A 27609-nucleotide genomic window follows, 5' to 3' on the forward strand; every position below is an offset into this window, starting at 1 on the left:
ACGACTGACAACTTGTTCTTCTCGGAGGCATTCCTCCAACGTTACCCGGATAAATAGCAATCGAACAATGCAACTATCATTGGATAGACGACATGGACAAAACGGACACAATGGTCTCACGATGAGATGCACTGGCAACGACAACAATAACGAATTATGGATATCTAAAAATAGATTTTGTGTGGATTCTGTACAGCAGAATACCACAATAGATCACGGCACAGTAGCGGTTAAGAACACAGAGTGCCTATCAAATAAATATACGAATAAAAAAATAACAACAAAAAACGACACAAATTGAGCCAAATGTTACTGATATAGGAGCATGTTATTAATAATGGAACAAATACACTCAATCCACCCAAACTTTTTATCACTTAAAGAGGAGAGCTTTCCAAACATTTTGTAGTAAAACACTACAAAACGGACAAGTAGAAACGCTGTAACAAAAAAAGTGCATCCAGATATTTTTTGTTGTTGCATAAATGCATAAACATTGCAGCCTCACAATGGTAGTTTGAAGAACTTTCCAAATCGACGTCAAATTCTTCTCCGACATCACAAACGTCTGCTCTTACCGCCGTGCTAATAGAGAATCCGACCACTACCTCGTTCCAGTATGCCTGTGCTCAAAACTCTCGACATTGTACAACACGCGGTGAGTGGTACTTCCATCGGAAGATCAGCTAGGCACTACTTGACTTGAAGATGGTTGGAAAGATATTCGATCCGTCATTTGGTTGCACCGCAACTAAGTATTGCACTAGGCACGGTGCCTCCGGGTCAGAGAAACAACTGGTGTGACGGCGAATGTGAGCAGTTAGTGGAGGAGAAGAACGAAGGGATTATCATGAGTCAGGTATTGACATGAGTGGTTCGATTTTCACGAAGTCCGTTCTGCTATTTGGTTTCACCGACGATTTTGATATTATGGCACGTAACTTTGAGGAGATGGAGGAAGCTGATGTAGAATTGAGAGCAAAGCTAAGCAGATCGGACTTGTCATTAACACGCCGGAGACTAACTAAAGCTATGTCCATTTAGAATCCGGAATCATTTATTGTATTGCAGCGGCACGGAAAGTGACCGCTGCAAGAATTCTTTTACAGCGGTTTGTCTACCTAGGCGCCCACTTGCTGTGGTATAAATTTCACGAAGTTTCGTGCAGCGTGTCAAAAATTATTCCAGATGATGGAAGCCGAAAGGAGAGAAAAAAGTCTGCACACCCACGTTGATAATCCTGTCATCGACGATGGAACCTACGTCAAAATGGATTTCGGACAGCTTCCTAGCCAAAAATTCTACATGGTGACGGCACGAGGAGTAGTTCCTGCGAAATTTAAGTTTGCTTTTTGAGCAATGGGTAATGTTTTCAACATAACCGCGAGTAGACGTAGGACTTGTATAAACGTAACGTATTTACATTTAACTTTTGGAACTATGGAGTTTGATTATAGGCATTGTTATTGGAAATGAATGCAGACAATTCCATAACATCAACATGATTGATCAAAGTGCTACTCACTGGATGTTGAAATGATTAGCACTTCGATCAGCACCAATGATGTCTTCACTAGAATTGAAAGTGCTATGCTATTGAATTCACAGGTTCAAGGCTATTGATTTAAGAGTGGAGCGATATTGGTGTTTGCTCTAAAAATAGATGACACTTCTTTCATCTGTTCTGCTTATTTCAAGAGGTATTTCGAAGTGTAAGATGGAGTCATGGTAAGACGAAGGACTTTCAATCAAAGGTATGTTATTCAAATTTGTGTTGAGGCAATTCTGTTTTTTTATTTTGTTGCTTTATATTCAAAATATTGTGCACGTCAAATGGAAGTGGTGGTCTTTGAATACGATGAGCTCAGCTATTGATATTGATTTGATTCCAAAGTAGTGCATATTCAAATGCAAAACAGTTCACATAGACGTGTATATTTTTTACCGTGTAAACCACTGCATCTGACCATCATCAAGCACAGAATGACAAAAAAATGCGCCCACTTCTTTCATGCATATTTGCAGACCCACCGGTAGTTCTACCGCTGGTGACTGCATGCTGTCGCTGTGTAGGTAAACTCAGCGAACGATTGAACGAAACGAAAAATGTGTTAGCAAAAAGCACGTCAATACGCGCTGCTGTCACAAATTGTAATGACTCGCACACTGCAGGCACTGCTTCTTTTATACACAAAGAAAATCTTCCGGTAGACCCGAAGGACCGTAACATACCGCATTCTGATGTCCGTGTTAGGAATGCACGGGAATGGTTACATATGATTTTTTTTATGGCTTTGACAAGAATTGACATTTTCAATAGCTTATTGTTTATAATCTTAAGTTTCAATGAAATAGGCAAAATGGTGGAGAGTGTCCGAGTCGATTGATATATAAATCATAAAAATCCATCGATAGATAAAGGCGCTAGTAACGTTCAAAATCTTCCCTTTCAGCGTAACGCTCACGATTTCCAAAAATCTAAATGACACCCAGTATAGTAAAGAAAGACGTAAGTCCTACGTCAAAAAACGGATGAAGCCCATAAAGGTCCCGTGAAGTTTTGGCCAGATTTGACGAGTTGCCACTACAGCCGGGAAGTCATCCAGTGGTACCGCGATAATAACGAAGATTTCATCGATAAAAACATAAATCCACGCAACTGCCCACCGCTCCGGCCCATCGAGACATTTTGGGCAGTAATGAAGCGGAAGCTTAAGAAAAGTGGAAAAAGTGGAAAAACAGCTCGGGACGCGACTCAGATGACCAAAATGTGGAACAAATGTGCCAAGGAAGTTGACTCCGGAGGTTTGCAACTTTTGATGAGAGGAATAAAGAAGAAGGTGCGAATTTTCACTAGAAACAAGAAGAAATTATTTGTACCATTAATTTTTCCTTAAAGTACAGTGAATTACCCTTGTTTTGATGTATTAACCTTATTTGTACGTCAATCCGTTACCGAGATACAGATGATTTGATTATTCCGGATTCTAAATGGACATAGCTTTACATGATAGGAAGAGGCTCAATAGTAGACAACGGAAGCCAAACACCACGAGTTTGTATCGGTGGTGACGAAATCGATGTGGTTGAAGAATTTGTGTAATTGGGCTCACTGGTGACCGCTGAAAACTATATCAGCAGAGAAATTCGGAGACGCACTGTGGCAGGAAATCATACGTACTCAGCGAAGTTGTATTTGGCATAGTTATTGATTCTATCGATTATAACAATAATAAATTCCGAGATCCTGGAGAAGCAGTTATTTCGCTGGAAACAAGGACAACTGTCATGAAGCTGACATGGAAGCACGGAAAATGTAAACACTCAGGTACAAAATATACCGATATCCTGTGGTACTTGCCGATTGTAGAATTTTGAAAGTCTTGACAAAATCTCAGCTCTAGAACTCTCGGCAAAAACTTTTTTGAGGTCGGCGAAATAATTGGTGGCAGGCCATTTGGCCGAATGATTAAAAAAAAAACTTCAGATTACGAGTAGTGAAGATTGAGAAATGAGAAGTGTGTAGTGAGAATTGTGAAGTGGGAAGAGAGAGATGGGGATTGAGAATTGAGTAGTAAGAAGTGTAAGAAGGGAAAATGAAATTTGAGAAGTGAAAGTGAACTGGGAACTGAGAACTTGTTTTGGTTTTTCATTCTTCTGCCTTCTTTCATCTTCGTTCTTCCTGCTGCGTTATTCTTTCTTTCTTCCTGTTTCTTGTTTCTTACTCATTCGTTCCACTTCACACTTCCACATTCGTTTACTTCCTTCTTCCTTTTTCCTTCTACCTTCTTTCTCTTTCTCATTTTTCATATGTCACTTTTCACTTCTTACTTCTCACTACACACTTCTTACTTCTCACTACTCACTACTTACTTCGATCATCTTGTTTCTCACTTCTCACTACTCACTTCTCGCTACTATTTTTCGCTACTCACTAATAACTTCTCACTTCGCACTTATTAAGGCAAAATGGCATTCGGCTAAACGGCATTCGGCCAAATTACACTAAACCAAATAATTTTACTATTTTATATTATAGCCAAAATAACAGAAACATAATTGATCAGACTTAGACGCATACGACCGGGACGCTTCATTCGTACGATCCTGGTTGAAGGCAACTAGAGTACAAACAGCTATTAAAGCTCTGAAACCATAGAATCAAGTGTTTACTTCTACTATCCAAAAGGGAAATTCCTATTTCGGAGAAAAAAATAAATGATTAAATCCAGGGGCGTCTCGTGGACTTTTGGTACACCTGTTCTACCACCCTGCTAAAAAATGTATCAAGCTGAGTGGTTTCGTATGAAAGTTGTGCGTTTAATCTAATATTACAATCTTTTCTTGTACAACTCAACCAAATATTAGAGAAGAGAAAAAATCATGTAGAAAGGATTTACAAAACAATAAACAACTTATTAATCTCTTTTGTTCCAAAAATCTTTTAAATTAGGATGCACTTAAAATTTCAAACTCTCGCAAGTCGTCCGAAATTTAGGAGATGTTTCAAATCGGCTTTTTCGCCATTCGGGGTACATGGGACTTATCGCCGCTAATATTTAATATCTTACATATTTTGTTGCTATGAAAGAAATCTTATTAACCATTATTAGTATAATTGTTTGATGCGACCCCAGATTGTGACGACCAATGAGTCACATTTAGAAGAAATGTTTTCCAGTTATTTAATTTTTCAAATTTAGTGAATTTAGTTTTCTCTATATTGATTGATTCTGAGTATTCGTAAAAAAGCATTATTTGATGTCTCTTTTGAAAAATCAAACATTAATTTAATATTGTTTTTGATGCATATTCACCAGGAGAAAAAAGAAAAACAAACTGTTCCCAATCATCGGAGTATGATATGAGAACGAAAGCGTGCGTGCGCCTTTCGGCAAAGCACAGCCCGACACTTCGACCGAGTATAACCGAAAGTATACGTCGCGTCGTTGATTGTTCTTGCAGCGCGTCGAACAGGTTGGACTCCTGCGCAGCATAGCAGATCTTGCATCTAAACGTGCCTGCTTCGCATGCGAAAGAAGATGATGTGAGGAAACGGAGAAAGCTGGCAACACTCACGCTGGTTCTCTAGGCGCGGAGAACGAGTGAGTATACCAAGGAGGAAATCATTTCAAACCATTTGTCATGGCGCAAAACATTAAATTTTACTTCTGGCAGCGCTGCTGTTGGTTCTTCATTATAAATCGTACAACTGGGAAAAGCTTTCTATGTGATCTGGTGTGGTGTGTCGGAGAAACACATATTTAGCTGCAATTTCACTGTATGCCAAGCATGTGGCGTTGGCTTGATCTGCATACGCAATATTTTGTTTCGTTAGATGTTAAACCGTCATTGGAAATATTACGTGAAACTTTGTTTAAATAATTTTACTGAGTAAATTATTTGCCCTAATAATTAATTGCGAGAAATTAATTTTCTACTTCTGAACTAAAACTGGTTACCTGTTCCATGAACAGGTAGAACCTATAGACGAGGCGCCTCTGATTAAATCTATTGTTAGGCCATCTTTATTAGGTTTTTTAGACAATATTTATAGAGATTTGAAACATAAAAACACTGTCCATTGTTATTTCTCCGCAGTATTGCAGCTTACTGGATTTTTGCCTGGATTGTATTCTATATATGTATGATCACTCCAAAACGAGCTTTTGATAGAAGGATCCGGAGACCAATAGTATTACATATCCATCTACTCAGCTCGACGAACTGAGAAAGGTTGTATTTTCACTAGGTGAATCAATCTGGGTTTTTAATTTATGGCTAGTACGTAATAATCTAATTGTGTACTGAAGGAAGGGTTCTGCTACACTCCGGCACCATGAAATCTTGTCGTATAATACTTCCCGAGCGCCACAATTTAGTTTGATGACTTGATTTAGTTGTTGTACTGTACATAGGTTTTGGTAGCTGCTGCATGACAAGTGTGCTGCTTATTGGTTTAAAGATACACATTGTTTGTCGACCGGATCACATCATTGACCAGCCAAGCAAGGCCATGAACGCGTGAAAGCCATTTCTGATAAAAAAAAAATGATGCAAACATTCATCGAACAACGAACATCGGGTACTTATCAATCAGTCAGTGGAGGCATTTTTAATGAGCGAAGTTGATTTCTGCTTTCCGTAATTGATTGCGATTCCCCCATCATCAGCAAGCACGAGCAAGCTTCGCTGCAAACAATAAAAATCGGTTGATGAATCTTGTTCAAACATCCCACTAGATGCAGCGCAAACGTTAGTGGCGAAACTTTCCGGTGAAAGTGTAGTATTTCGACTGTGTCTGTTCCGCTCTACGTGAGTGTCCGATGGAATGCAATAAACATTGAGCAATTTTGGTTTTGTTATGATCAAAATTCATTTATAGGCTTATGAATTCTCCATTCAGTTGTGAAGGCTTCGATTCGATCTTGTCATTATAATTCAGATAATACTGATCCTTAAAATGTGCTTAAGCCTAGTTGTTGAATTCAGTTTAAGCACGTGTTTAGAGATAAAGATTTATCCACCCAACAGAGATGTTTCTCCTCGTGCTTGTTATTAGCGCCATCAGCGGGAGTTTTAGCTTTAATAATCAGATTCGCTATCATTTAATTATGACCGCACTACAAACCCATTCTAATCAAACCATTTTCCCCCTTTTTCCGTTTCATTTTCATTTTCAGGCAGTGAAACAGTTCATAGATCTAATAAACAGCTCCAGCAGCAATGATCCAAACCGAAAGGCGGTCACACCGGCGATTGCAACCAAATTCCTGCTGGCACGTAAATTTGACATTCCGCGGGCGGTGGCACTATATGAACAGCACGAGCTGATCCGACAGCGCGAGGGCCTCTATGGGTTCGATCCGATGTTGGATCCCTTGCGAGCTGAACTGGAGACGGGGAAGTTCACCATACTGGTAAGTGTCGTCACATCACATTTAGTTTTAAAAATGGTTTGGATTTTTTATACCAATCGGGAATAATTTTTATATTAAATTTTTTAAATTGAAAATTTAGAATGAAGGAAATGCAATTTAAATTCGACGAAATTTGAAATAGTCTTCTTACATTTCTTCAAGTTAGAATTTCATTTTGTAAGTCTCTCTTATCTTCTTATCGCTCGTTAAAGATTGGTTTATGTACTTAGAAAAATACTAAATTCATCCATCCAACAACGGTTATGCTGATTTATGTTGCTTGTAAAGCCATCAATAACCGAAACCTTTTTTACTTGAAATTTGTGTTAGTGATTTGAATATCTTTCCGTTGAAAAACGAACAGTGAAAAAGAAGACGAAATCATTAGATGTATCTTTTGAAACACGATCCCATTTTACACATCTGCGGCGCAAAAAAACGATAATTTATCACTTCCTTGATTTGTTCCGGTTGGGTCCGACATGTGTGTAATGATAGTGCGTCTTCTATGTATATTCTCCCATCATCCTACATGCGGCAATTGAATTAAGATCTAAAGAAGATTTTGGTCCGGGATAAGAAACATGATATTTGTTTATTTTTGTTTTTTTTTTGAGAAGCTGATAAACGGAATGAATATGGATGATTGTGTTAATTAACTCACAATTTAATTATATTCGTGAGAATCAATTTATTTTCGTGTAATTAGTATTAGTAATTAGTACCAATATTTCAAAAGGGCTAAAAGCATGAAAAACAAACATGAGCTTGTCACGTCGCTGGTGGGCTAATTTGAGTATTCCCACGCAATCCAACACCACTAATAGGAGCAGCGATTCCTTTTATTTCATTAAATGGCGCAGTTGTGCAGTTTTATCTAATTAGTTATCACCTCAGAGTCTTTGTAAGGATATCGTCGTAAAGAATAGTTTATTTTAAAAAAAATCACGCACTTTCTTCGACAATACACAATCTATGTGAACACGATTTAGACCTGTTGACAAAGAGCAAAATCGCATAATCGCATGTAAAAAATCCAGTGTAACATTTTACTTGTTTAATGGATCTCTCTGAAATATTGAATCTATTCTACAATAAGTGTAACGTTATAGCTGTAGAAACAATTAAAATATAAGTTATCGGTTCAGTAAACTATTCTAACTACAGGCCTGGTAGCGGGTCACTTTTTAGTGACTTGGTCACTTTTTTCGGGCTAGTCACTAAAAAGTCTCTTTTTTCGACCTCAAGTCACTAAAGTCACTTTTTCTCGCAAAAAGTCACTATTTTCAACTATTTTGAAACTATTGACTTTTTTTTTATAAAGCTTTATGTATCCATCGGAAGATGTTTTGTTTATGGCGGAAATGAAATTGCGGATCTTGGAAAAATATCACTCACAAACATCGCCAGCCATTTAATTTAATCCGTTGCTCCTATTGGCATTTCACCAGTAGCTAATTGAAGGTGTTTTATGTCACATTTAATTTGGTATACAGTCATGCAAGCAGGAGACCTGTCGATTTAGTTTTTTTTAACTCAAACTTTATGCAGTAGGGGAATGTGGGAAGACTTGATTCCTTGGGAGACTTGATTGTCCACTGTTTTACCAAGAACTAAACTGCCCATGATCGCATATTTGTAACACTCGCATTTTTGTTCATTTTGTAAAAAGCATGTGAATCGTTCAGAATGCTCAATTTAATGGATCTTATCCCACAACAGTTAAATAGGATTTACTATCTTGCTTATCTATGTTAAACTGGAAATTATTGATTTTGTGGGGAGGATTTACAAAATCAACCGAAATGCTTATGTTACAAATATGCGATCATGGGCAGTAAAGTTGTATTGTTATAGCGTATTTTTATAATAGATCCTCTATGATCGTTATGTGGCGAGTATTTTTTTAATTGTCAACCTTACTTACTCTATTATTTATTATGTTTTGTTCCTCCGGAAAATAATTAGCATGCAAAATTAGAACAACTTCTTCCAATAATGACCAAATGCTATCATTTTTTCACAGCACAAATCCCATAAATATGCTAAATGATCTTCACTGATAAAAATGCCATCATTCCAACACAATTTCAGGATATTTGTATTTTGAGTTGTTGCCTCAATTTGAGGAGACTTTATCCCTCATTAGACATCCATATAAAAATTGTCTAAAAAATTCAAGAAAATATAATTTTTTCTCAAGCGGCTTTTTTGTAGATTTTGACAGATGTAATGGAGGGTTTGCAAACAAATATTTATTGAGTAGATATCATAGAAAGGCGATCAAGTCTACCCAATTTTGAAGATTGCATGCGCTGTCGAATTCCATAGCTAAAATCGTTCATGAATACGCACATCAAGTCGGAAAATCTGCGTATTTTGAAGTAAAAATGCGTTCAATCCCAGGCTCGTTGTACATGAATCTTCATAGTTTTTGTATCGTTTTTACCAAAACGATCCTACTGTTCCTGTCGCACTAAAAATTCCAAAAACATCCGTGGCACCTATGACATATCGTTAGGCAGATTAGGCAGCTAATCCAATGATCGTAATTTTCACTTATTCTCACGAGAAGAGAATGCTCATTCACGCAGATATTCGCCGAGAAATAATTTTCAGGAAAGAAAAACAGGTGTTAAGAGTGATAACCATATTTCGATCACTTCCAGTGGCGTAAAAATTTGATTTGCTTGCAGACTACTCATAGTTTTGAGTTGTCCTGCTTTTTACTGATATTGAGTAAAATTTCCGTGGGGTTAGAAGAGAGGGCAATAATTTTACTTAGTCACTGAGTAGATAAAAGTTACCGAGTACGATTTTAATTTTTCTTCTGAGCTCGTTCTAAGAGAAAAGAGTGGTGAGTGATAGATGTTTTCCGCCACAAATTACGAAAAAAATATTCTCCTTCTCGACCCAAAAACGCTTGATTTCGTCTTATCGAACTTGAAATTGAAAATGGAAGTCACTATTTGGTCACTTTTTCTGCAACTGAAAGTCACTATTTGGTCCCTTTTTTCGTCAGCTTTGGTCACTAAAGTCACTATTTTGAGTGGCTTCGGTCGCTACCAGCCCTGTAACTAAGATAATTGAAAATTTCAATATTTTAATATCTCCGTAATTCGAAAGAACGGCATCCGTTTCCGGACTTGCATGATCGATCATTCACATTATTTCAAGGCCACGGCCTCATCAATGTCGGAAGATTTGTGCAGCAATCAAAAAGAGTGATTCTGTCAGTGAATAACCATCATAATCAGCACATCACAGCTCCGTGTTGACCACGCTCAATCCGCTTCTCGATTAGTCACGATTACCTAATCTTGGAGAAACACTTCATTTAAGGCCACTCTCATCAATCATACAAATGACAAGCTGAAATCACAGTCGCGTCACTTGAGTCGCGCTTTCCCGATGAACAAAAGCACTTGGTTAATCATCTCATCTGCTGCGTATCCAATATCACGCAACACATAACGCCTTGGCAATGAGAGGCGCTTGGCCTCCCCGTACACACATTCGTATTGTCCAAAACAGACACATAAATTGCAAACTTTCTCCACGCGGTAGCCATACACGCGTCGGCTTGCAATTGTTACCTTCATTATTGTTGCTGACTGGTCGTCGTCACCGTTGCTGCACACTGCTAAGGTTGGGGCCGGTTAATCTCTAATACTAATGAGTCAATAAATCAAAAAAGTAGCAGCAGTTTTCACTGCGCGTAATGATTTCTTCTCATAATTCCTCGTTTGACCCCGTTTCAAACAACGAACCAATTTTCTTACGATTTTCCATACAAAATGCAATACAAATTTGAATAAATAATTCAAAAATAACAAAAAACAATTACAGAATCATACACAAAAAGAAATTACAGGGAATATTAGGAACTGAACAAAAAAAGCGAAAAAACGGAGATTTTTTCGTCAACAAAGAGTCCTATACAAATATTGTTAAAAAAATTAGTCCCCTAAGCCCCTCGGATTTTTTTTTGATCAGAATAATTGATTTGAGAGAGCAACAAATTTACTGAGAAATTTCATGAATTAAAAAAAAAACATTTTCTCAATAGAAACTTTGCTTTTTTTGTCGCAATTTACATTGCTTTTGCCTTCCCGTCAGATCCCTCTACTTTATTTTTTGGAAATTTCTAATTTTTCTATGGAACTTTCAATGATTAATTTATTATTATTATTTAATCAGACTAAGGCCGAAGTGGCCTGTGCGGTATATAAGAGTCTTCTCCATTCGGCTCGGTCCATGGCTACACGTCGCCAACCACGCAGTCTACGGAGGGTCCGCAAGTCATCTTCCACCTGATCGATCCACCGGGTGCCCGTCGGATCGTTGTCGAGAACCATTTTCACCGGGTTACTGTCCGACATTCTGGCTACGTGCCCGGCCCACCGCAGTCGTCCGATTTTCGCGGTGTGAACGATGGATGGTTCTCCCAACAGCTGATGCAATTCGTGGTTCATTCGCCTCCTCCACGTACCGTCCGCCATCTGCACCCCACCATAGATGGTACGCAGCACTTTCCTTTCGAAAACTCCAAGTGCGCGTTGGTCCTCCACGAGCATCGTCCAGGTCTCGTGTCCGTAGAGGACTACCGGTCTAATTAGCGTTTTGTAGATTGTCAGTTTGGTACGGCGGCGAACTCTATTCGATCGGAGCGTCTTGCGGAGTCCAAAGTACGTACGATTTCCAGCCACTATGCGTCTCCGAATTTCTCTGCTGGTGTCATTTTCGGCAGTCACCAGTGAGCCCAAGTACACAAATTCTTCTACCACCTCGATTTCGTCACCACCGATGCAAACTCGCGGTGGGTGGCTCACATTGTCTTCTCTTGAACCTCTTCCTATCATGTACTTCGTCTTCGACGTGTTGATGACTAGTCCGATCCGCTTAGCTTCCCTCTTTAGTCTGATGTAGGCTTCCTCCATCTTCTCAAAGTTACGTGCCATAATATCTATGTCGTCGGCGAAACCAAATAGCTGGACGGACTTATTGAAAATTGTACCACTCGTGTTCAATGATTAATTTACCTTGTCAATAATCGGTTCTGTAAAAATATTACATGTATCGTACGGTTGCCGAGAGTAGCGTTTAAAATGCTGGTTAAAAAAATGCTAAATCATCTAATATGGGTCATCGGTTCTTTTTATTCACAAATTTTGAGGAAGAACTTACGTTGAATTAAACCGAAGATCAAAATAAATACAATTTGCAGAGATTTTATCATTATAGTTGATTTCCCCCTAAAGCTATGCAGAAATGGTATACTACTTTTACATGTATTAACCTTGTTTTTTGAATTTGTAGCCGTGCCTCTTTGTAATAGACCTCTTTGTAATAATAATTAGTTTTTATTTTTCATTTGGCATGTTGTTCGAAAGGAAATGACTCATGCCACTCATGTACCCATGGAGTCAGCGTAAATGGGGTTGAGTTTTCACAATTACATTTAAATAAGCTGCTCTGCAGTTCAGTGTTATTAACCGACTGTTTGACGTACATGTGGCCCTCCTTGCTCCACTGTTTTAAATGACCATACGATTAAAAAAAAAAATGGATATTGATCCTCAACCGTGCCTCGGTTGTAACAAAAACTGTCGGTCGGTGCTTCAAATTTTCGGAATAACCATAATTTGCTACTGCTGTTGCTGTGTCTATTCCATCTCCGACGCAATGCTGATGATGGGAAAATGAAAGTGTATGGCTTCGTTGTGAATCAGTGGCGGACATATCGGTCCTGAACTGTTGCATCTGATTTGTTTTGAAATTGAAATACGTTGCATAATTCTACCGGTTCAGATAAAAGGTTTTAATGCGTAAAAAACAAATTGAAGAATTATAGCAGTAGTAGTCGAAAACTCTATCTGTTCTAGGTAGGTCCGATGGGTTTATGTCTGCTTTTATTTTATTCTATTTCTAGTTTATTTATTAAATTATCATCGGGTCACTTTTTTGTGACTTGGTAACTTTTTTCGGGCAAGTCACTAAAAAGTCTCTTTTTTCGACCTCAAGTCACTAAAGTCACTTTTTCTCGCAAAAAGTCACTATTTTCAACTATTTTGAAACTATTGACGAAGTTTTATTTTTCTATAGAGATTCTTTATTTTATTGAAAGTCAACTTTCACAAAGAACCCATATATTTTGACGCCTCTAAGTACTTAGATTTAAAATAAAATATTTAAAAAGTGCTGTTTTTCAAGATAGGGCTAACATCTGCCCCATTTTGAACGAACAGCGGGTGAATTTTTCAGACCGGCTCACACGTGCAGCATTTTTTCAATTTTTGTTTTGGATTTTTAAAATAGTTAGAGGCTTGAGAGAGAGATGAAAGAGAGAGAAAGTTGACCTTAAATAAGCCAAAGAATCGATTGAGACAGTAAAACAAGATGCAATTTTTGACGGGAAAGGATGTAGATATTATATAAAGGGGATAAAGTCTCAGGTGAAGATTGCATGCGCTGAGATACATCGAAAATGAGAAAAGTGGATCAAGTCTGTCCAGTCTCCCCTATCAATTGCACTATTGGCGGTTCAGATTAATCTTTTCAATTTTAGATAATCTTCCTGGTGCTGCAGGGAACCCAATAGTTGATGTAAGGCTTGTTATTTAGTGCATACCTAAAAAACATGCTTATCAGTTCTTTTTTTATAAAAAAAAATTGTTTTGTCACAAACCTCGTGCATATCATAGGAACGTAATAGCTCTTCGTCGATGTTTTCTTTTTATCATTGTAGCGAATTGCGATAGTTTGCCGAAGATTCAATGGTTCAGCGTGATAAAGGATTATTGTATCTTGCACCAGACGCAACAATCACGGTTGTAACTGTTGAGTTATTAACGAAGTTATGATTCTCAGCGTGTGATATTTTGGTAAAATAAAAATATTTATTTTCAAATCGAAATAATGATAATTGCATCTATGATTGTACTGCAATCGAATTGAAAGGCAATACTTTAAATATGTAAGGGATCCCCAAAGTAATTTTGCTGTAAGAACACGAGAAAATAAAATCCGTTATTCCCTCCCAACATCCACTTCGATCAATGTTTTGTAATTTTTCAAAATATATTGTGATGATAATTTATACATTCGTAATAGGGGGAATGACGGTTTTGGCAGGTTTTGTTCTATTATTGGCAGGGGGTTTTTGTCGACCAAATTTTATGAAATTTGGCCACAATATTCTTTGATATGCAAAGAATGTTTAGGCCAAATTTGAGCCTAGTCAGTCATAAAAACCCCCCTGCCAATAATAGAACAAAACCTGCCAAAGCCGTCATTCCCCCTAGCATAAATGTAAAAGATTCCAATCGTGATTTTTTTTTTAGATTTTGTTAGATTCGTTATATCTTGATAACTTTTGAATTTGAAGACGAGCCCGACGTTCCTGCATTATAAGCAGGAGGACGAGTGTTCAATCCCAGGTTCTTTGTAACTGAATTTTCATAATTTTTATTTCGTTTTCTACCAAAACGATCCGTACTGATGTTTCTTCCAGACGAAAAATTCCAAAAACTTCCTAAACCTATAGCAAATCTGCATCTTTCTTAAGTAGGTGTTCAGCTAATCCAGTGATCGTAATTTTCACTCATTCTCACGAGAAGAGAATGCTCATTCCCGCAGATTTTTGCCTAGAAATCATTTTCGGGGAAAAAACAGGTGCTATGAGTGATAGATAACCATGTTTTGCTCACTTCCAGTGGCGCAAAAGCTTAATTTTCTCGCAGGACTACTCATAGTTTTGAGTAGACCTGCTTTTGACTGATATTTAGTAAAATTTCCTTGGGATAAAAAGAGAGGGCAAAAGTTAGCGTGCACGATATTCGTTTCTTTTCTGAGTTCGTTATGAGAGAGTGGTCAGTGAAAGATGGTTTCCGCCACAAATTACGGAAAAAAAATTCTCCCTCGACCCAAAAACGCTTAATTTCGTCTCATCGAAGTTGCAACTAAAACTATGAAAGTCACTATTTGGTCACTTTTTCTGCAACTGAAAGTCACTATTTGGTCCCTTTTTTCGTCAACTTTGGTCACTAAAGTCACTATTTTGAGCGGCATTGGTCGCTACCAGCCCTGCCCCTACGAATTGATCAAAATCAATAAATGACGAATTTCGCGCCAACTCGATCAGCGGTTGGCAGCACCATCTCAGAATCGAATAAAACTTGGTGGGCATAAAAATATAGTATTTCTAAGGGTTCTAAAATTACGTAACGCTAAATTTGGTGATTTTGGACCCCACCCTCCCCCTCGTAACACTTTTTGTGTGAAAGGTTTAATTTTTTTGTATGGATCGTAACACTCGCCTTGACCCCCTCCATCCCCCAACAGCGTTACGTAATTTGTGAAAGGCCCCTAAGCCACTCTGCATACTTAGTTTTTTAAAAATTGTCAAGAGTAACATTTGATAATGCCTAATTTTTTTCATTGATTTTTTAAAAATCGATGTAACTCTAAAATGACAAGACTTGTAATATATGGTAAAATATGGCGGACTGCCGTGAAATTACCAGAAGTTTTTTTTGGAAAAATATTCAAAAAATTAAAAAACCGATTTCTACACTGAAAAAAATTAGTTTAAAAAAAATTAAAATGGATATTACAAAAAACCTCATCTCAGAAATCGATGATTTTTTTAGGTATTTCAATTATCTAACTTTTCTGAGAATAATGTTCCTATGGCATATTTAAGGAAAAAAAGTTTTTCTAACAAAAACTTTTTCATGTCCATATTGTGTGGAAATTTATCAGCGTGTTTTATGCCTACAGCGCCAAATCATCAACCAACGACACATTTTGGACGTATGAAATTTTTTTTAGAAAGCAATTTAGCATAATCTAACATTAATGTGGACTTATATTTGAAAAGGGCGTATATTTTCCTTTATTTCAATTTTACACACATGACCAGATTTACAAAATTGTGATATTTGATGGACTATTGTAAATGTATCTAAACTGTAAAATCTGAAACATAAAGAGAAAGATCCATTAATTAAGTAACACAAAAATTGGGCATTTTCAACCCCCCACCCCCCATGTTACACTTTTTGTATGAAACATCTGAAAATTTTGTATGGACCGTCACACTTCGCTCAACCCCCTCCCCCTACTGAGCGTTACGTAATTTGTGGACGTTCCCAAAGAGCGTTTCATTCACCGAGAAAATAAATCAATGAATGTAAAGATTAAAATTGGTTTAGCAAAAAGGAAATTGGAGTTCGATTTTTATCAGATAAATCAAAATATCAGATGGAATCAAAATGTTTCAAACGATGAAGCTCAGTAGATAATTTCATTAGGGGGATAAACGCACATTCAAAAAATAATAACTATTTCGCATTTTTTATTTAATTTTTTCTTCAATTTTATTTGTTACTACATTTAATTCTTATTTCTAACTAGCAAAAGAAACCCAGCTTCGCCCGGGTGTTGCAAATGTCACATTGAACTATTTGCAGCACCGCGCTCTAGATCAATTTTTTGCTTTTGTTTTGTTTTCTCAACAGCCAAAATTGTGGTCTAATGGTTTTTTATATTTCCCCGTTAAATTCACCAATTTTATACAAACCTTGCGAATCTCAAAACGAATCGATTAGGGAAAAAATCTTGCAAATCGGTCAACCCGTTTACGAGTTAAATCGTCAGGAAGGAAATCTCAACTCATTTTTATTATATAGAAGATGAAATACTCATTGATTTTACTCGAACAATTTGAAAACTTTTGGATCTTCATCTGAGTTGGAATATTTTTCAGTCAGGACTTTATTATGAGCGATTGGTATAAAATAATGAAACTTTTGTGTGCCAGTTATAGTTTTTGTTTTTTTGAAAAGACTTTTAAACTATATAGTTTATATACAGGTACTAATGGGTAGTCATCAGCAATGAATAAACAAGACTTTTTCAAATTATGCACCGTACGACATCTTCAGGTAATTCAATAGTTATTTAATTCAATAAAACAAACGCTGAGAATAACAATGACTGATACCCTTATGATTTTGGGTACAATTAAATATAACTTCAGTTTCGTTTCCAATGTTTCCCGGTTTCAAAGCAATTAGGGGAACTGTTCCGATCTCCGTCTCATTGTACATATATCCATCTCATCGCTAAACAAAGAAATACGGCATTAAATTCGTCGCTTCTTTTTGTCAACATGCGTGCTCACTGCTGAAAAAATCACAAAAATAATAAACAAACCAAATTCATTTCCATTGCTTTGTTTTTGATGGATGGAAATAGGAGCTATGAGATGAAGTGGCGAACCGTTCCCCTATTTGTTTGTTTGTGAACCCAATTGTTTTTAAATTACTTCGATACAAAAAGTCACGGAAAATATAAACTCTTTTAAATGTTGGTCCGCCATAGAACACTTTTTTGTAGGTCTCGTGATTTTAGAGTTACATCGATTTTTAAAAAATCAATGAAACAAATGAGGCCCTCATCAAATGTTATTCTTGACAATTTTTGAAAAACTAAGTATACAGAGTGGCTTAGAAATACCATATATTTATGCCCACCAAGTTTCATACGATTCTGAGATGGTGCTGCCAGCCCCATAGAAGGGTTGGCGCGAAATTCGTCAAATGGCAAAAATAAGAATGTTGAATAAATTGGGTACAGATAAATGGACTAAACACACTGGAGGATCGTGTGTTAGTGTTGTGCGTCATTTCGGATGTTCAAAGCGCAATCTTTCACAATTTGCATATGTCACCGGGCATGCACGGTGTGATTTTTTTTTTTCATAAATCGGTTCTTCTCAGAACCCCCATTTGAAACGGAAGAGTTGATTTGAGCCGCATTTTCTTCATTAAAGTGACATACGTTATCGATCACAACAGCATCAGTGATGGCTGTCAGCGGCGGTGGCTGCAGACAATTTATTCGCCGCGGTAGCGTCTATAGCCATTCAACGGTAGAACGTTAAATTTTCTCGCTAAATTTGGATAACCTTTTGGTTGATAACCTGATATTATTTGTAAAAACGCATAATTGAAAATAAAACAAACATCTACTTCATTGGATATAAAAAAAAACTGCTTACCCTAGCGCGATTCACTCAGTTAATGATCGAAAGTGTGAAAGCTTCTCTTAAGTACCACGCATTTGGTTTTCACTTAAGTGAAAATTTCTAGTTAGTAGTTGTAAATTCTCAACAAGGTTTCAAGAAGCGTAAATCGGTTCTTCTAAAAACAGAAAATAGTTGACTGGAGACGAATTTTCTTCAAATTGAAAGTTTCGTTATGACGTCGGTATCGGTCCCAGCAGCATCAGAGCTGTCCGTCGGCGGTGATTGCTGCAAAACATTATTTACCGCGCTATCGTCTGTGACCATCTTTTCGCAAATTCAATCATCGAATTCAAATACGGCAAATCAAACCTTCTTCTTTGTATAGTAATGGTCCTGACAAACCGATTTTTGAAATTGTGCGCATTTGCCATTACTAACAGCATGCGAGCAACGATTTCACTTACTGGAGGAACTGACGACGACTTTTCTGCAGCAACCACCGCCGACGTCCGCCATTGTGGGATGAATTTTCATTTTCACTATGTTGAACGTTTCCGGTAAAACAAATTCTCCTGTCTGTAAAGATGGTCCTGACAAAGAAGCGATCTATTTTAATTGTACCACTCGACCGCCATCCGATAATTCGTTGCTACGGACACGCTCCGTGAAATCTATACAGTAAATGATATGCTGCTGCTGCTGCCACAGACGTGATTTTTTTTTTAGATTTTGTTAGATTCGTTATATCTTGATAACTTTTGAATTTGAAGACGAGCCCGACGTTCCTGCATTATAAGCAGGAGGTCGAGTGTTCAATCCCAGGTTCTTTGTAACTGAATTTTCATAATTTTTATTTCGTTTTCTACCAAAACGATCCGTACTGATGTTTCTTCCGCACGAAAAATTCCAAAAACTTCCTAAACCTATAGCAAATCTGCATCTTTCTTAAGTAGGTGTTCAGCTAATCCAGTGATCGTAATTTTCACTCATTCTCACGAGAAGAGAATGCTCATTCCCGCAGATTTTTGCCTAGAAATCATTTTCGGGGAAAAAACAGGTGCTATGAGTGATAGATAACCATGTTTTGCTCACTTCCAGTGGCGCAAAAGCTTAATTTTCTCGCAGGACTACTCATAGTTTTGAGTAGACCTGCTTTTGACTGATATTTAGTAAAATTTCCTTGGGATAAAAAGAGAGGGCAAAAGTTAGCGTGCACGATATTCGTTTCTTTTCTGAGTTCGTTATGAGAGAGTGGTCAGTGAAAGATGGTTTCCGCCACAAATTACGGAAAAAAAATTCTCCCTCGACCCAAAAACGCTTAATTTCGTCTCATCGAAGTTGCAACTAAAACTATGAAAGTCACTATTTGGTCACTTTTTCTGCAACTGAAAGTCACTATTTGGTCCCTTTTTTCGTCAACTTTGGTCACTAAAGTCACTATTTTGAGCGGCATTGGTCGCTACCAGCCCTGCCCCTACGAATTGATCAAAATCAATAAATGACGAATTTCGCGCCAACTCGATCAGCGGTTGGCAGCACCATCTCAGAATCGAATAAAACTTGGTGGGCATAAAAATATAGTATTTCTAAGGGTTCTAAAATTACGTAACGCTAAATTTGGTGATTTTGGACCCCACCCTCCCCCTCGTAACACTTTTTGTGTGAAAGGTTTAATTTTTTTGTATGGATCGTAACACTCGCCTTGACCCCCTCCATCCCCAACAGCGTTACGTAATTTGTGAAAGGCCCCTAAGCCACTCTGCATACTTAGTTTGTTAAAAATTGTCAAGAGTAACATTTGATAATGCCTAATTTTTTTCATTGATTTTTTAAAAATCGATGTAACTCTAAAATGACAAGACTTGTAATATATGGTAAAATATGGCGGACTGCCGTGAAATTACCAGAAGTTTTTTTTGGAAAAATATTCAAAAAAATTAAAAAACCGATTTCTACACTGAAAAAAATTAGTTTAAAAAAAATTAAAATGGATATTACAAAAAAACCTCATCTCAGAAATCGATGATTTTTTTAGGTATTTCAATTATCTAACTTTTCTGAGAATAATGTTCCTATGGCATATTTAAGGAAAAAAAGTTTTTCTAACAAAAACTTTTTCATGTCCATATTGTGTGGAAATTTATCAGCGTGTTTTATGCCTACAGCGCCAAATCATCAACCAACGACACATTTTGGACGTATGAAATTTTTTTTAGAAAGCAATTTAGCATAATCTAACATTAATGTGGACTTATATTTGAAAAGGGCGTATATTTTCCTTTATTTCAATTTTACACACATGACCAGATTTACAAAATTGTGATATTTGATGGACTATTGTAAATGTATCTAAATTGTAAAATCTGAAACATAAAGAGAAAGATCCATTAATTAAGTAACACAAAAAATGGGCATTTTCAACCCCCCACCCCCCATGTTACACTTTTTGTATGAAACATCTGAAAATTTTGTATGGACCGTCACACTTCGCTCAACCCCCTCCCCCTACTGAGCGTTACGTAATTTGTGGACGTTCCCAAAGAGCGTTTCATTCACCGAGAAAATAAATCAATGAATGTAAAGATTAAAATTGGTTTAGCAAAAAGGAAATTGGAGTTCGATTTTTTTATCAGATAAATCAAAATATCAGATGGAATCAAAATGTTTCAAACGATGAAGCTCAGTAGATAATTTCATTAGGGGATAAACGCACATTCAAAAAATAATAACTATTTCGCATTTTTTTTTAAATTTTTTCTTCAATTTTATTTGTTACTACATTTAATTCTTATTTCTAACTAGCAAAAGAAACCCAGCTTCGCCCGGGTGTTGCAAATGTCACATTGAACTATTTGCAGCACCGCGCTCTAGATCAATTTTTTGCTTTTGTTTTGTTTTCTCAACAGCCAAAATTGTGGTCTAATGGTTTTTTATATTTCCCCGTTAAATTCACCAATTTTATACAAACCTTGCGAATCTCAAAACGAATCGATTAGGGAAAAAATCTTGCAAATCGGTCAACCCGTTTACGAGTTAAATCGTCAGGAAGGAAATCTCAACTCATTTTTATTATATAGAAGATGAAATACTCATTGATTTTACTCGAACAATTTGAAAACTTTTGGATCTTCATCTGAGTTGGAATATTTTTCAGTCAGGACTTTATTATGAGCGATTGGTATAAAATAATGAAACTTTTGTGTGCCAGTTATAGTTTTTGTTTTTTTGAAAAGACTTTTTAAACTATATAGTTTATATACAGGTAATAATGGGTAGTCAGTAGCAATCAATAAACAAGACTTTTTCATATTATGCAACGTACGACATCTTCAGGCAATTCAATGGTTATTTAATTCAATAAAACAAACGCTGAGAATAACAATGACTGCTACCCTTATGATTTTGGGTACAATTAAATATACAGTTTCGTTTCCAATGTTGCCCGTTTTCAAAGCAATTAGGGGAACTGTTCCGATCTCCATCTCATTGTACATATATCCATCTCATCGCTAAACAAAGAAATACGGCATTAAATTCGTCGCTTCTTTTTGTCAACATGCGTGCTCACTGCTGAAAAAATCACAAAAATAATAAACAAACCAAATTCATTTCCATTGCTTTGTTTTTGATGGGATGGAAATAGGAGCTATGAGATGAAGTGGCGAACCGTTCCCCTATTTGTTTGTTTGTGAACCCAATTGTTTTTAAATTACTTCGATACAAAAAGTCACGGAAAATATAAACTCTTTTTAAATGTTGGTCCGCCATAGAACACTTTTTTGTAGGTCTCGTGATTTTAGAGTTACATCGATTTTTAAAAAATCAATGAAACAAATGAGGCCCTCATCAAATGTTATTCTTGACAATTTTTGAAAAACTAAGTATACAGAGTGGCTTAGAAATACCATATATTTATGCCCACCAAGTTTCATACGATTCTGAGATGGTGCTGCCAGCCCCATAGAAGGGTTGGCGCGAAATTCGTCAAATGGCAAAAATAAGAATGTTGAATAAATTGAGTACGTACAGATAAATGGACAAAATACACTGGAGGATCGCGTGTTAGTGTTGTGCGTCATTTCGGTTGTTCAAAGCGCAATCTTCCACAATTTGCATATGTCACCGGGCATACACGGTGTGATTTTTTTCTCATAAATCGGTTCTTCTCAGAACCCCCATTTGAAACGGAAGAGTTGATTTGAGCCGCATTTTCTTCATTAAAGTGACATACGTTATCGATCACAACAGCATCAGTGATGGCCGTCAGCGGTGGTGGCTGCAGACAATTTATTCGCCGCGGTAGCGTCTATAGCCATTCAACGGTAGAACGTTAAATTTTCTCGCTAAATTTGGATAACCTTTTGATATTCACCTTTGGTATTCTGATATTGATAACCTGATATTAATTGTAAAAACGCATAATTGAAAATAAAACAAACATCTACTTCATTGGATTTAAAAAAGCTGCTTTCCCTAGCGTGATTCACTCAGTTAATGATTGAAAGTGTGAAAGCTTCTAGCAAGTACCACGCATTTGGTTTTCACTCAAGTGAAAACTTCTAGTTAGTAGTTGTAAATTCTCAACAAGGTTTCAAGAAGCGTAAATCGGTTCTTCTAAAAACGGAAAAGAGTTGTATAGACGAATTTTCCTCAAATTGAAAGTTTCGTTATGACGTCGTTATCGATCCCAGCAGCATCAGAGCTGTCCGTCGGCGGTGATTGCTGCAAAACATTATTTACCGCGCTATCGTCTGTGACTATCTTTTCGAAAATTCTAGCATCATATTCAAATACGGCAAACAAACCCTCTTCTTTGTATAGTAATGGTCCTGACAAAGGACCGATTTTTGAAATTGTGCGCATTTGCCATTACTAACGGCATTCGAGCAACGATTTCACTTGCTGTTCCTCCTACTGACGACGACTTTTCTGCAGCAACCATTTCCGACGTCCGCCATTGTGGGATGAATTTTCGCTTTCACTTTGTTGAACGTTTTCGGTAAAACAAATTCTCCTGTCTGTAAAGATGGTCCTGACAAAGAAGCGATATATTTTAATTGTACCACTCGACCGCCATCCGATAATTCGTTGCTACGGACACGCTTCGTGAAATCTATACAGTAAATGACACGCTGCTGCTGCTGCCACAGACGGTCCACGCTCCGCTCGCCGTGAAATCTCGATTGAAAATGACGCGCACGCGCAAGACACGGCTCTTTTTAATGACATGGTGAGCCAAAGGGTATGTACCTTACATCAATCTGATGTCCGTGTTGGGGATGCATGAACGGGATTGGTTGGTTCTGATATTTTTACCGGACGTGAAGTAATTTAAATTTTTCAATAATTTGACATTGATAATAAATTGTTTTAATACAATTAGCAAGTTGGTGGAAAGTTTGCAAATTGATTGATATATAAATCTTGAACATCCATCGTGAGATAAAGGTGCTAATAGGTTTGAAATCTTACATGATTTCGTGACGGAAATTTCATCTTGTACCCTGTACCGAGCCTTCCACTTAGACTTACGTCAAAGCCTACGTCAAAAACGTTACACGTTTTAAATGTTGACTCTTCCATGATCGAATGGTCTGAATGGAATGAAAATCCATCGAAAAATGGCTGAGATATTAACAATCAAAGTCTATCATATTTTCGTGACGTTTTTGGATTTTTCCAAATCATAAAGTGTTCCCCAATATAGAAAACACAGACGTAGTCCCGCCTCAAAAACTGCAGCTTTTTCTCCTCATCCTCTTTGGACATCTCGGGCAATCTGGGCTGTTCACAAAGTTGAAATGTTGGACCGCCCAGTCATACAGCTTGTCGAAGGCGGTAGCGCTTGTGTTGGGAGCATACAAACATGTCCGTACTGTAGAGTCATCCACATTCGTGCACGAGAAGTACTTCCAACGCTTGCTGCCTTCGAATTTGAACGCTGTACAATTCTGCATCAGGGGTCTTTCAAAAATGAAGTCACAAATTTTAGGGGACCTCGGTTATGTGACAGCCTGACAGAGGGAGAGAGGGGGCTTAGAAATCTTAAACAGTATAGGACGTCTGATTTGCACCTAACAACTTAATTATAACAAAAGTTGTATTTAAACAAAATCTAATTTGAATTAATATTTCAAGAATGATTTAAGTCAATGAAATGCCGCAGACATTTCCCATGTAACGATACCGATTTAGATTTTAATCACAATTTGAAACAAACCGTTGTTTCCCTCTTATTTGTAGTTGTAGCTATCAATGCTACTTTCGAATTTATTACTGATTGGATAATCCAAGTCATTGCCCATTGTATTGACAGGAAACCTAACGTAATGCTACCTTCCCGTCACATGTTTTCCAGCTACTTTTAAATTACAATTTTTCATTACCGAGATCGATCACTGCCGATCGGTATCGCGCATCAGTTGATTTGCTTCAATTTCATAATTTATCTGAACAACCGGAATCGTTAATTCATCAAACGGTATCCACCGCGTACCAAACCAACTTTCACCTTCACTCCATCTGGAGAGCAGACGAGAAGTTATTGTTCCGTTTTGTTTTTATGATTAATTTCTTATTATTGCATATGAACGGGAGAACAGTGTAAAATGCACCACCCGAGAGAAAAAACGGCCTAACTCAGAAAATTGCCCATTTATTTTTTGTGCGATATTTCTGAACGAATATTACCATTACAATATTAGTTATTCATTATCGAGCTGCAATAAAAATCATACACAAAATATCTTCAATTTCACTTAAATTTAACGATTTGCGATTATTCCACATCACCGTAAGATTTTTAGGATAGGAGATCGTTGTGAGATGAAGCTAGTTCAAAAGTTTCGGTATTCTTGTTTACAGTGGTGAAAACATTGAAAAAACTTAGGGTGTGCATATTGGACTTTTCTCCCCTACACTTCTCGTGGCAGTGCAACGCAATGAGTGCTAAATTTTCGTTACGTTTCCATTTCCACACTTACAGCCCGGACGGGATGCCAGCGGTGCCGCGATCGCTCTGTTCACTGCCAACCTGCACTGCCCGATGACGGTCACACACAAAACCACCCTCCAGGGCGTGGTATATCAGCTGGACGTTGCGCTCCAGAGTGCGGACACGCAAAAGGCAGGCCTGGTGTTCATTTACGATATGAGCACCTCCAAGTATTCAAACTTCGATTACGATCTGTCGCAGAAAATACTCACACTATTGAAGGTAAGTGCAACTGATATTTTTCAAAACAAATTTGTTTTATGGCTTAGGTATTAAATATTTCATGCATTTGGTAGAGCCGATCTGCGATCTACAATTCAATGTTACTTTGGATTTTTTGGACATTTTTAGAAATACTTTTTCGAATTGTATATCAGTTTGATTCATATTTTGAGGAGGGGCAACCCATATTTTTGAATTATTTCCCCATAAATCAGAGGATAGAAGGAAGGGCTAACATCACGAAATTCGTTTATAAAATAATCAAGCATACATATCTACAATAAACATTTAAAGACGTGTGCTAAATAGCCTAAATGATTATTTGTAAAATAATTTAAAAATTCAAAATTGGCAAGGATTGTAACGTTTCAGAATAGATATGTAAAATGTTATAATTTGGATTTCTTTTTGTTTTGTTTTTATGGCAATGGTGCTAGTGTTAATTTTGATAGGACATCATTAATTTGGTCACGATCCACAATATAATTATCGTGATTGATTTTACTACCGATAAGCTGTATTCTTGCACACGACTCAGCTACAGCTTTGATTAGGTAAAAACCTTCAAATATTAATCTGCTAATGGTATTCTACACAGTATTGCTTTACACTCTACAGAATTAAAAGAAATCTGGAGTGATAACACTCTCCACTAGTGATTGGAACGCCATGTACCATTTCGGGCGAACACACAGTGTAGCGCTATTTTCGGAACTCCAAGAAATGTTATTTTCAACATTCATATTTCTTTTCGGAGTATGTTTTCTCTCGAATACTTAATGGCTTATCTCTCGACGCCAGCGATCAGCATTCTGTTCGAACCATTCCATCCATATTCATTTTCATTCAAGCTCATTCATTTGTCGGACCCGACGCCCCATGCTATAAATGTTTCCAATTGATTGTTCCCGGTAAAACTACACAGATCGGGCGCCAGACCAATCAACGTAATTCAATCGTGAAATTATTCAAAACCGGTAACCGTATTGGAACCCTGAATAACACCATCGAGCATCACACGTCGCTACCGCCTTACGGTCGTGACGTTGTTTTTGCTGTTGGTTCCTGGATAGGCCTGTTGTGCGATGTTTTGATGTCTTAACCCATCTTTCGACAATATATTTATGAACGGCGCAGTTGTTTTTCCGAGTGCGAGAATGCTGAAGTTCCCACCCTAGTTGGCTGAAACTTTTAATGCAGCTCAGTGGTGGTGATTTTTTTCCACTGATCCTGTAATATGGAGTTTATTTTTTTTAATTAAAATTATTTTTCCTTTGAAATTCTGATGAATATTATTCGAACAAACATCATTTGTTTAATAAACTTACAATTGCGTGATAATGATGGTCCCGCCACATACACAATACCACAATCATTAATTGACAATTGACTACTTCACAATTCAAATTTGATTGTTGTTCAGTAAATAATATTATCTGTTCAACTTGAACAATATTTAATGGCATTTGAGTTATCTTTTGTTCTTATTTGTTACTCGGGGTTCACACATCGATTATTCGGACGCTAAATATTAACCAACGGTGACGGCAGTTGGGGATTGCAACCCACATAAACATCCGCACGAGATAAACTACTGCTTGGTACGGCACAAAGCGCCATATCATCAAGTGTATTTACCTGAAAGCGCTGCCTGGCTTACAACGTCGCGAATTAAGTCATTTCAGGACAAGACAGCGACAACGATAGGAAAGTGATGTCAGATTTCTTCTATTTACAGCTGTTTGAAAGTGATTAAGGTAAACAACTCGCGGGAATGGTATGGTCCATGGTGCAACTGTTTCTTCTTCTTCTATGGCTCTACATTCCAACTGGAACTTGGCCTGCTTTTCAACTTAGTATTCCATTAGCATTTCCTCAGTTATTGATTAAAAGCTTTTCTATGTCCGCCATTGCTTGAGTATGTATCTTGTGAGGCAAGTACAACACTATGCCCAGTAAGTCGAGAATGTACCCCACCCGAAAACATCCTAGACCGAACCGAGAATCGAACTCGCCATCTCCGGATTTGCAATCCTACGCCTTTGCTCGCAAGGCTAACTAGAGACCCTGGTGCAACTAACACGTTTTAAATTGATAGTTAGCTATTCCGAAGGACTCGTCAAGCTGTTTATATCTTGTTTAGTGGGCATTTATATGCAAATGTGTTGCACATTACTTGACAAGTTCGGGTAACCGTAGCACGAGGGGGTAGTGTGTTTTTTTGGGATTTTTCGTAATTAGCACTTTACAATGGTTTCAGCTTGAATTTATGCTTCAAAAACTATTGAAAACCATGTTTTCCTTAACCCTTTTGCGGACAACAAAAAAAGGACAGGGTACCCATTTCACCAAAAATTGAAATTTTCATAATTTCAAAAATATTTAACCGATTTGGATAATTGTGGCCGTTGTGAAAATAGAATCTCATATACTTTCTGTTT

The 27609-nt window shown here is 37.3% G+C and overlaps 1 protein-coding gene across 2 annotated transcripts in view; it reads left to right on the top strand.

Moving 5' to 3' along the window:
• Positions 1-27609, top strand: part of LOC134223775 (tyrosine-protein phosphatase non-receptor type 9) — a 149359-nt gene that overhangs the window by 64959 nt on the left and 56791 nt on the right. For both annotated transcript variants that reach the window (XM_062702966.1, XM_062702965.1), the window contains exons 2-3: positions 6684-6920; positions 24938-25168. In XM_062702966.1, the coding sequence (XP_062558950.1) occupies positions 6684-6920; positions 24938-25168 (468 nt within the window). The remainder of the gene's footprint in view (positions 1-6683; positions 6921-24937; positions 25169-27609) is intronic.

Source organism: Armigeres subalbatus, chromosome 3 (assembly GCF_024139115.2).
Source record: "Armigeres subalbatus isolate Guangzhou_Male chromosome 3, GZ_Asu_2, whole genome shotgun sequence".
In the NCBI taxonomy this organism is placed as follows: Eukaryota; Metazoa; Arthropoda; class Insecta; order Diptera; family Culicidae; genus Armigeres; species Armigeres subalbatus.